Below are 11,888 nucleotides of genomic sequence, written 5' to 3'. Positions count from 1 at the left end.
AAAAGAGTTAAAAAAGAAAAAATAAGTGATTTAAGAAAATTATATAAATAACATTAATGATGAGATGAAGATTAAGAAAAAACGTCAAATAAATTAGTAGTATTGATGATGATAAAAGTTAAATAAATCATTTTTTCTATTATTTAAATTTTTAACATAAAATTTCCAATCTTTTAAAATTAAAATTAAAAATAAAAATCGAGGCAATAATTATTTTAAAGAAAAATATAATCAAAATTGTCAGAAAAAATTGATAAGAATAAATAAGTATCTATTACTAAGAATGGTGTCACTACATTTTCTATTTTAACTTTATTGTTACATATGGATAGAAACTTTTAGAAGAAGAAATTATCAAAATATTTAAAAATAATGATTCCTTAAATGGTGATTCCTTTTCCATTATATATCCAAATTAAGTTAAAATTTACAATGTCAATAACTAAAATATAATTTATTTTTATTTTTTTTAAAAAAGAGAACATTATATATATTGATCCATATCATTTAATGCCATAAAATTTCCGTTAATAAAATAAAGAGAATAACATTCCATGTGGTGGTCAATACATATTTGGTATATGATGTGACAATTATTAATGATGGATTTAAAATTTAAATTTTATATATTTCAAACTAACTTAAGTTGCTAATTATTGTGAGTTATAATACGTTTTATGTAATTTTCATATATATTACTCACTTTGTTCTGATTTATGTGATACAAATGAAATTTCAAAAGTCAATGAATTTTTTATAAGTTTCTTATTATATTAACTTGTTAATTATTGTGATTTATAATATATTTACGTAAAACATACTCTAAATAAAAATAATTAGCAACTTAAAATATATAAAAACATACTAAAAAATTGATTAACTTCAAATTTCATATGTACCACATAAATTGAAACAGAAACAGTAACATATATTGGGCCCCGTGCTAGCACGGGGTCTCATATCTAGTATTCATTTAAACGACAGAAATGAGTGTTACTATACCTAACACAATAATTGAATTCAAAATAATTTGATATTATTTTAACCTGCAAAGATGAACAATTTAGTTTAGTTAATACATTTTCTTATTCAATATTATTTTTTATTATTGTGTGTATATAAGTAAAAGGGATAAGGGTCTGAAAAATACCCTAACTTTGGTCGGATTTGCTGTTGCGATACTAAACTTTCACGAGGACCTATTACCTCCCTAGACTATTTAATACCGTATTTTAAATATATATATTTGCCCACGTGGACATAAAAAATAATGCAAAATTATAAATAGTAATGTGTCCACGTGGGCACATATATACCTTTAAAATACACTATTAAATAGTTCAGGAGGTAAAAAATACGGTATTAAATAGTATTAAATAGTTCAGGGGGTAAAAAATACGGTATTAAATAGTCTAGAGAGGTAATAGGTCCTCGTGAAAGTTTAGTATCGCAACAGCAAATCCGACCAAAGTTGGGTATATTTCAGACCCTTATCCCTAAGTAAAACCCATGTAAAATGCTTAATTCAATCCTTATAGTCATTATATAGGGAAAATTGTATGAAATAGCAAACTATTAATTCAAATTAAATGTTATAGCCATAGTTTATTTTATTTGTAATTCGCAACAAACATTCTATTTTTTTGCCATCTGATTCAGTATACAATTAGTCATTTTATACATTTCGGTATAAAATGTATAAAATGCGTTTGTATTTGTATAAAGCGAGAGAAAAGTGTATATACAAATACATATATTTTCGTCCTATACACTTAAAATTATACAAATTCATATCTTATCATACAAATTACAATGCATAAAAAATTGGATGTATCTTGCGAATTATACAAATCAAAAGCTCCATAGCAAACATAAAATTTGCTATGGAGCGCAATTATGCAGACTATAGCTATAACATACAAATATGATTTTTATGTTTACTATATGTGAAATTTGCTCTATTATATATGTGGGCTCATGTCTTTTATGATCCATGTGGATATGGGTTTCAAAAGTATCCATTGGGCCTTATCTAGTGCTAGAGCAAAAGGCCCAATACAATGAGGTGTGCCTAAACGGCCCATGTTGTCAAGGCCCATTTCAATTAGTAGGAAAAAAGTTACCAATATCGACGCTTCAACTAAATCGGAATTGAAAATATCAGTTAAAATAATTCTCAATTCATTTGTGAATAATAATATAAGGACGTCAAAGCCTATACTTTTAGCTCCTTCTCTGACGATACCAACTATCAGCCACTCGTGTTCATAATGGTTGATGAAGTGCTCGCTACACCACTAGGTCAAGAGTTAATTGGGGCTAATGTTTTAAAAAGACGATGACTAGGAAACGTGAGGGTTGCAATTAGGTACCAAATTTAACTAACTTGTAGTTGTCTCCCTCCACATTATGCTTTGTATACCACAAGTTTGATAGAGTTATATTTAAAACATTGATTCTGCTTCTACTACGATATTACACATTTAGATGCTAACTATCGTACTATCAAGAAGATTGACTACCAAAAATATTTATCTAGCAATAGATTTAAATAATATGAAAACACTAATTAAAAACTATATATGTCTTTTGTAACATAATTCCACAATTGTTTTTACTTTTTCATTAGTTAATTGTTATAGTAGTAATGAGTACACATTACCACACAAAACACTACATTTGCTTTAAATCTTATGAGTATAATGCCAATGATGAATTAACCCAATGGGGCTAAATGCAACGGTAACATAGCCTTAAAAATGCCAAAATAAAGTGATATGTATCGGAGGGTTGATTACGAGTTCACATGAATTCGATAATGTTTGAAGATATTGTACATATATTATGGATTTGTTATATATCTCAACAAATACTTAACTGAAAGTTCAATTATTACTGTAATATTAATTTGCACAAATAATTGAATGGTATGGTAATTTCCATTATTTGGTACATAAAAATACTAAAAATAATTTATTTCTTTCTTTTCATTAATTAATCTACCAAACCTTAATAATAACACAAGTCATCACTTCACAGCAAAGATTAAGTATAAAAAAAAACACCTAATGCCACTTTCTCATTTTAATCTATTTCCCTTCCTTTTTGCTTTTTTTCTTTGAATATTACCTTTCATATTTTTCTTTTTATTACTTCACCAAGAAGATTACTTTTAAGATAATTTAGTTTTGGTTTGTTACTCAATACTTTTCAAGTATGATGTAACATCATAAATACACCCCTTTAGAAATTTCTAAAATAAAGACTTAAATTTAAAAAAAAAAAAAAAAAGAGAAATTCTACGGCAAAAGTGTAATTTATAGTTAGTTTGACCGAATTACTTTTTAGAAGTAGTGTTTTTTGAGAAAATAGTTCGGGAGATTAATAATATGTGTTTGTCTAATCATTTCAAAAATAACTTGTAGTAATATTAGAGTAGTAATTTGTGTTTGGTCAAGATTTCAAAAAAAAAATAAAGATAATTTATAGTTTTCAGGTTCTGCTACTACACGAAAACACTCATTTTTTTACAAAAAACAAGGTTGCTAAAATCGACAACTCTCCAAAATAAGCATATCTTTAAATTAAAAAGATAAACACATTTCACTTCATAGAAGCTCGGTCAAATGGACTATTAACACGTAACATATCACATACAAGATTACTCGCAAATATTATACGTCACTCACAAATAAGTTCAGGTCGACTTCGCCCGCGTGAACTTGTGTTAGGCTGACTGCCAACGAAAAACTTAACAATTTATGATGAATCCTGTAATACAAAACGAAGAAAAAAACGAAAATAATTAAAGAGGTAACGGTCATGTCAACATCATAATACAACTATTTTACATTCTTCTTCTCCAAAAGAAAAACAGAGCAAAAAACAGAGTACTCCAAAAATGGCAGCTCTGTTTCCAAACCAATTTTCTCTCTCTAAAATCCTCTCTTTATCTCTCTTCATCTCCATCTTCTTCTTCACCATATCTCATTCCGACGATTTCTCAGCTCTTTTAGCCTTCAAATCCCGAGCTGATACGTCGAATTTTCTCACTTCATGGTCTAGAAATGCCCCCTGTTCTTCATGGATAGGTGTAAAATGTCATCCAATTACTCGTAGAGTCGTAAAAATTGTACTCAATCACTTAAATCTCACCGGATCAATTCATCCATTGATTCATCTTACACAAATTCGGCATCTAAGTTTACACCACAATTCTCTCAGTTCGATTCCGAATTTCGATTTTTGGCCTAATCTCAAACACGTTTACCTCTCTAACAACAAGTTTTCCGGTGAATTTCCGCCAGGAATTTACCTTTTGAAGCGACTCAGGCGACTTGATTTGTCATTTAATGAGTTTTCCGGTGAGATTCCGGTGAAGGAGTTGAATCAATTGCCGCATTTGATGACTCTGCGTCTCGAGTTTAATTCTCTTAGCGGATCACTTGGTGCTGATGAAAAAAAAACTGTTGCTTCAGTTAAGGAATTCAATGTTTCTGGGAATAACTTTTCTGGGAAAATCCCAAATTGGTTATCAAAATTTCCAGTGGCAGCTTTTGCAGGTAAAGTGCGGGAAACGAGCAGATTGGATCAAATTTGAACGGATCAAAACGGATAAAGTTCATAAATAACCATTTTTTAGTTCGTGTAATTGAGAATTAACCATGGTCATAGAATATTGTCGTAGAGTTTCACTTGTGAAATTTGAAACGTTACCACAATGACTATTTTCTCAATTACAAGATTGAAAAATGGCTAGGTCGAAACAGGTCTTGATTAAACCGTTCAAAATTTGTCGGGTCAAAATGAGTGAAATAGTGAGGAATTTGCACAATTGGCCTTAAAAGGTCACTATTTAGATTTTATCCCCCCTATGCTAGTGAGCTAAAATTTGCATTCAACTTCTTCTGAATGCGGATTTTAGCTGACTAAGCTAACGATTACAAAATTTAAAAGAAACGATGATAATTCTATGTTGAAATAACGTTTACTAGCTACTTTTCGGTTTTGTCTTTGAAAATAAACTACTTTCATGAAGTTTCGAATTCCACAGCTAATGTATTTTTCTTATAGGAAACGTTCGTCTTTGTGGATATCCATTACGAACTATTTGCCCGAGCGAAACAGTGGATAGTAATCCAACAGTGATGAATACTCCTAATTCACAATTCAACTTTCTTAATCAAAGAAAGAAGAATTTGAGTGAAAACATGTTCCTATTGATAGTCACACTTGATGCAATTGGCGTTATGATGACGGTTTTGGTAATAACATGGTGTTGTTATTACAGAAAGAAGAATCAAGAGAGTGAAATTGACAGATTGAGAAAGACGAATAGGAAGTATAATAATCAGGACACGAGTAGTTCAAGTCTGTATCATTCATTTGAATATGGTATCAAGAAAACAAGTGATCAGTTTGCAACAATGGTTTGTTTTGAAGGATGTAAAGGTTTCAATAAAGTTGATGATTTGTTGAAGGCCTCAGCTGAAATGTTGGGAAAAGGGAGTGTTGGAACAAGTTATAAAGTGGCTATTTTGGATAATGGAGATGTTGTTGTGGTTAAAAGAGTAATTGAAAAGTTGAAGAAAATGAAAGATGTTGATGGATTTTTGAGATTAATTGGAAATTTGAGACATACAAATGTTGTGCCACTTAGAGCTTATTATTCATCAAAAGAGGAATTGCTTCTTGTCTATGATTTTCTTCCCAATGGTAGTCTACACAATCTCTTACATGGTAATTTTTCAATCCTTTCCTTCTCAATTCCAAAACGGAAATTTATAGTCTGTTTGGTCAAACTTTCAAACTCTGTTTATTTTAAAAAGTGTTTTTTGTTAGAAAAAGTATTTTGTGCTTTGAAATACACTTTTGCAATATTAGAGCAACAATTTATGCTTGATCAAGTCCTCGATAATCTAAAGTTGAGCCACTGAGTATGTTGTTCTTGTTGTAATCTCTGCTTGATTAAGCTTTCAAAAAGTGCTTCCGGGGAAAACCTGCTTTTTTCAGCTTCTCTTACTACTCAAAAACACTTATGTATTTCCTAAAAGTTTGGCGAAACACCTCAACTCTCTAAATTAAGCACTTTTTAAAACAATAAACACTTTTTTAACTTCCCAAAAACTTGATAAACAGATTATTAATTAGGAATAAAATGGAAGGGTTATTAAGAGTTCATATTGTTGATCCCCATTCATATGAGATTGAAATATAATTGACTTACAAATTAACTTATATGCATTATTATAAGTAACTAACGTTTATACTATCAGGCATCAGCGTATTAATTAACATGTTATGATAAGTTGTCTGATAACAAGTTACACTTATCATAATCAGTTACTTGTAGTTATCTTTTAGGTGATCTGATAGTATAAAAGCTCCACAGGTAATCGTGGACCGGGAAGAACACCATTGGATTGGACAACAAGACTAAAATATGCATTAGGAGCAGCAAAAGGACTTAGTTTTTTACATAGCTACAACAAAACCAAGATTTGCCATGGGAATTTCACATCATCAAACATACTAATTGATCACAATGGCAATGCTTGTATCTCTGATATATGTCTCCACTTGCTCTTACAAATGCCAATTTCATCAAACAATGGATACAAAGCACCAGAATTATCAACACAAAACAATGTAAACACAAACCAAAATCCAAGAAAATTTTCTCAAAAGAGTGATGTGTATAGCTTTGGAGTGGTTTTACTAGAGATTTTGACTGGGAAAATTGCAACAAGTGAAAGGGAAACAAGTTTGGCAAAATGGATACAAAGTGTTGTGAACAAAGAATGGACTTGGGATGTGTTTGATTTTGAACTTGCAAGGTATAAAGAAAGGGAAGATGAAATGGTTGCACTTTTAAAAGTGGCTATGGCTTGTTTGGTTTCATCTCCAAAAGATAGGCCAAAGATGATTGTAGTGGAGGAAATGATCGAAGACATCGCAAAAAAAGAGAACAAATAGAGGGACAGGTCCATTATCCATCGAATTTTGAAATGTTATGTTTACTTATCCTTAGAAATTTATCGATCATCAAAAGAGGAGAATAGAGTTCTTTATACTACTAATTGTTCTCCTTCTACTCACAATTTGAATTTGATTCTTGGTAATCAATTAGCTATGATGATTTTTTTTTTGTTTTCAATTTTTACCTAGAAATAATTTGGTACAATTACTATATCATTCTTTACTTCTTTAATTCTTGTTTTTTTTTGTATGTACTGTCCAATTCTTACAATTGTATTTGCTAAAGAGTGTAAAAAATAATAATTGGATCATATAATTGTTTTCCTATGGGTCTAGTATTCCTTTTCTTTTTTACAAAAATAAATGTTTAAATAACTTTTAATAGTAGTGACTATTAGCTAGTATTATATTCTCCATCATGAAGGGATATGTTGCAATTTTAAAGATTCCTACCCCTTTAATCAGAAGTCTCAAGTTCAAGTCTTGAAAATGAAGTTCTCTTGGTAGGAAACGGTAAAATCCGTTCTAATAGACTTTTTATCAGGCGAATTTGACTTAATCGGACTGTTCTAAACTTCCATCATTCATTTTTATCATCCTCGAAGTTTAAAAAAAATGAAATGCAATTGCCACTTTCTATACCACGCTTTAAAAGTACATGTTTAGTGAATTTTTAACACAAATACACCGTTTGAACAAAATAACAAATTGAGTTAGATCGAGCGTGTCTTTGAATTTTGTGCTTCTATCTTTGCCCCTAATTTTTTGTACATGCACAAGTTTTTAATGAAGGACATTCAAGTGACCATCCTTTCATCTATGTAGCTACGCCGCACTACTTTTCATAGTTTTTTCAAGTGGCCAAGAAATGGAAAAACTATCAAATAAGAGCAACATATAATTTGCATTTGCACCATACAAATAGAATGTATCAATGCATAATTGCATATATTCGAATTTCTACACATGATGAATTCATTATCAACTTTTCATTTTCAGCCAGTCTGGATCATTTATATATAAAAAAGACATGTATAATGGACCTATTTTGCTATGCCAGTTGCAGTTTAAGGCCCATGACAATGACTTGAGGAAAATTTAATTAGGGCCCTTTTTAGAGGAACAATTGTCTTGACATAAACTGTTCTAATGTACACCTTTGAAGCACATGTTGGCACATTCATTGGCTACGGGTGGCAAAATCAGTCCATGAAAATATGACGCGTTCCACCTGTTCAAATTGGTAGGGGTCATGCTTATTAAGTTTGTCCATTTTGATTCGTTCAATTCAGTCTATTTCAAAGTTAGGCTAATTGTTCGATATGTAATGTCTAGTCATGGTAAAGGAAAAAAAAATACCAGGTAATTATATAAATTATAAGAAAAGAAACAAGGAAATTCTAACATAGTTATTCTCAACACAAGTAATGTATGAGCGGGTTAATGACCTGTTCATTTATTGACTCAGCTCATTTTGATCTGCTCCCTCCTATTTATGCCCCTACCTTCAACTATATGAATTCTCGCTATCCCAAAATCGATTAGTCTTATACTATTTGTTATCCTAACCGTAACTAATCCTCTACCTTTACTCGGGCTTGAGACCATAACATGCACAAGTAACTTAGTTAATTGTAACCAACCCTCCTCCTTCACTTAGGCTTGAGACGGGCAATGTGACCAAGTATTGATACTGGTAACCGGATTCTACTGATTTAAAATCTTAGATCCGACTCTGGCTCCACACAAAAAAAACAAGGGTCACAATGTCAAGTTATTCTCAATTCTTTGCACAACTATTGTCTTGCTGTTGCTTCATATGAGGAGCCATGTTGTTGTTTTTATCCAAAAGGTGTGAATGATGTGTGTGCCCAAAGGGTCCCCAATGACTCACTGGCAATGGCCTATTTGTTTGGCATTTTTTATTTTTTTGGATTTATTTAGGTTGGAAATAGTCAATAAAAATACGGATAGGCTTGACGAAGTTGAGCTCTACTAAGAGAATCGTTTTTGTCTCAATCAATCAAGAATGCATCAACTAAAAATATCTTTAAGATAGAATAAAATGTAGTGTTTTATGTCTTCTAATCTAGTTAGTTTGAAATCATCAAATACATTTTCAAAAATGTTCTTTTTTGTATTTTCATAACTTGCATCAACTTGCTAACTAAAAATTTTTACCAAGAGGGAAAAAGGTGTTGGACACCCCGGGCCCCAAGTCTCATATTAGCTCGGTGCACTAAGTTTTCATTATGCACAGGGTCCAGGTAAGGGTCTATCCCCTTTTCACATCTTACAATAATCCCTGATTTATCTTTTTTTTTATTGATTTGGTTCTAAGCCTAATAACCCCTAAGTGTAACAACATATCAAGTGTAGTCTCACAAAGCGGGGTCTGAGGAGGGTAGAGTGTATACCGACATTTCCCATAGAGAGGTGGTTTCGACTTAATTAAAAGAGAAACAATCCAACATTGTTCATGGTTGTGTTAGTTTCAATGTGTGTGTGTGTCTCTCTCTATATATATATAACAATGTGTGTGTTACCGCTACATCAATCAATTAGATCAGCTTGAAATAAGATTTCTCAAGAAAATGAATCAATAAATATATGAAAGACAACAACTTCTTCCAATATAATATAGTGTACGTAGAGTAACAAAAACATGACAAGAAAAGGTATCAAATAGATGGTTTTGTTTGTTTGGAAGCACACAATAACTTATCATCATGTTGTAGTGAAATCATCATTTCTCGTTTCAAAATATTATCCCAATCCACTTTCTTTAACTTATCAATAAACTCATATGATAGGACTACGCGAGAAGCTTCTCCTTCTTTTATCACTCTCATATATTCTCCGTCTGATGTTGACATTCTACCTCTAGCAATCAAAGTCAATTCAATAAAAGGGAGAAAAAAAATTCTGTTTGGGAAAATTTGTCTTTTTCTTGTACTATTTATAACAATTATTTGCATGAGTATCTTTAACTTTGGTAATATTATCAATTTAGTTATTTCTTTGAAATTTTTTATCCATAATTAATAATTGACTTCTATAGACATATTTATAGACTTGCAATAATAGTTATTCTTACCCTAAAAAGAATGCTCAATTCATTCATTAACCTTTTATAATACAATACTTACTATATGACATAATTACCATAAGAATATATAATTAATTGTTTGCAAAAAATTGAGTCAATGATGATTTTTATGTCAACTAATATTGATGTTTTTTCACCTTAAGTTACTATCGGGAAGACACACACGCTACCTACTTCCCCCGTTTTATATTAGTTGATCATCTTACTAAAACTAATTGTCTCATATTGTTCATCTTACTAAATCAAGAAAATATTAATTAATTTTTTTCTATGTTACTCTTACAATTAATTCGTTTTGAAAGGGTTCACATTTATTTGAAAAATTTTCAAGTTTTTTAAGAGGTGAATTAGTAAAAAATAATCTTCTTATTTGTAATTTCTTATGTATATAAAAGGAAAATATCAACTAATATGGTACGTATGAGTATTTACTTGCAAATTTTAAGTGTATGTGCCTCACATGTGTAACCTGTTGCTCTCGGCATATAAAAAAGAATGACATATTTCTTTTAAGTCTGTTTTAAGAAGAATGACTCATTTCCTTTATAGCAATACTTCAATTTCAATTTTTAATGTGACATGCTTAAAGGCACAAGATTAAAGACATTTTAATTTATTTGACATAACTTTAATTTAGAAACAGAAAATTGAGAAGTTTTCTTTATTTTCTTATTATCAAGTCAAACTTGGTCATTCTTTTTACAAAAGAGGAAGTAATTAGTATAACTTTATCTTTAGAAGTATGTAATTATTTTTTAAAAACGTATATGTTCAAATATTTAGTTAACTTGTAAATAAAAGTAAAGCTTTACAGAAGTAAAAATTCCAATTCCTGATGATTGTTTTATTAGTTAAATGTTGCAAAAGACCTTTTATTCCTCCTTGATTGAAAATGGAAGACATACTGTAAATGAATTTTTTTGCTAAAATTCAAGGAAAAAAAAAAGGGATTTTCATTAAAAAAAAAAAAAAACGAACAAACAAACAAAAAAGGATCTTCATACAATACTCGGGCTACAAGAAATAACAGATGGTAACATCAATCGAAGGACAAGGAACTTCAGGAACAATACTACAACTACTAATATGAACGGACAACAAGATAACACACTACCAACTACTAACATTCTATCCTAATACATGCCCTCCACACTCTCCTATCTATGCTCTTGTCCTCGATAAGCTGAAACTATACCACGTAGAAACAAACCCCAAGTAAATTGTGAAAAAAGGATGACAATCACCAAAGCAACAACTGATGATATTGTGACAGTGTCAAATTGCATTATGGAAACACTAGTAAGTAAGCTAATAATCTGCTAGTTTCATTTATATAGGAAGAGCAGTATAGTGAGTGCAGATATGGAACAACCAAGTTCTTGCACTGTGAAAATATACATTATTCCCGTGGGACTACATATCCAATGAAGATGAGCAAGGAAAGGAAGAAAAAAAAGAAGCTAAAATCTGACTTGGAAAGACGATGCCCATCTATGTTACACGATGACACGGGAATTAAGAGGTCTAACGAGAGTTGAATATGAACGATACACTTGATGAAACATGATGAAACTGCCATTAATCTGTTAACAAAACATTTTGACCTCAACTTCACCTTCGTTAACAGCAGCTCAACAATGATTCTCAAAAGGGTGAAGGCTTGCACGAAGATGATCGACTATATGCACATTGAACTGATAAATGGTTTACCAAGATTTTCTGTGCTAAGATCCTACTGGAGCAATGCCTTTGGTTTTGGCAGCAGCAGTAGCTGCAGCGGCTGCTGCAGCAGCAGCCGCAG

The 11,888-nt window shown here is 30.9% G+C and overlaps 2 protein-coding genes across 4 annotated transcripts in view; one reads left to right on the top strand and one right to left on the bottom strand.

Moving 5' to 3' along the window:
* The first annotated feature begins 3,796 nt into the window (after positions 1-3,796).
* Positions 3,797-7,201, top strand: LOC102582916 (probable leucine-rich repeat receptor-like protein kinase At1g68400). Its single transcript, XM_006340352.2, has 3 exons — positions 3,797-4,562; positions 5,074-5,739; positions 6,392-7,201. Exons 1-3 carry the CDS (start codon positions 3,902-3,904, stop codon positions 6,973-6,975), a joined length of 1,911 nt encoding a protein of 636 aa, XP_006340414.1. The 5' UTR covers positions 3,797-3,901; the 3' UTR covers positions 6,976-7,201.
* Positions 7,202-11,391: 4,190 nt separating this feature from the next.
* The window catches only part of LOC102582577 (ATP-dependent zinc metalloprotease FTSH 4, mitochondrial-like), an 11,593-nt gene continuing 11,096 nt past the window's right edge, over positions 11,392-11,888 (bottom strand). For 2 of the 3 annotated variants that reach the window (XM_015315341.1, XM_015315353.1), the window contains exon 8: positions 11,392-11,888. In XM_015315341.1, coding sequence (XP_015170827.1) covers positions 11,812-11,888 — 77 coding nt within the window. In that variant the 3' untranslated portion in view covers positions 11,392-11,811. The other variant, XM_015315348.1, reaches the window with a different exon arrangement.

This window comes from Solanum tuberosum, unplaced genomic scaffold (assembly GCF_000226075.1).
Source record: "Solanum tuberosum cultivar DM 1-3 516 R44 unplaced genomic scaffold, SolTub_3.0 scf00017, whole genome shotgun sequence".
Lineage (NCBI taxonomy): Eukaryota > Viridiplantae > Streptophyta > Magnoliopsida > Solanales > Solanaceae > Solanum > Solanum tuberosum.
This window is presented reverse-complemented; position numbering and strand designations above follow the sequence as displayed.

What these genes read in the sequence shown, in the direction of transcription:
- LOC102582916 (XM_006340352.2), top strand. Translation starts at nt 3,902, where the DNA reads ATGGCAGCTCTGTTTCCAAACCAATTTTCTCTCTCTAAAATCCTCTCT. An exon ending in TCCAGTGGCAGCTTTTGCAG is followed by an intron (nt 4,563 to 5,073) that starts GTAAAGTGCGGG and finishes TTTTTCTTATAG; the next exon opens with GAAACGTTCGTCTTTGTGGA. An exon ending in TCTACACAATCTCTTACATG is followed by an intron (nt 5,740 to 6,391) that starts GTAATTTTTCAA and finishes AAAGCTCCACAG; the next exon opens with GTAATCGTGGACCGGGAAGA.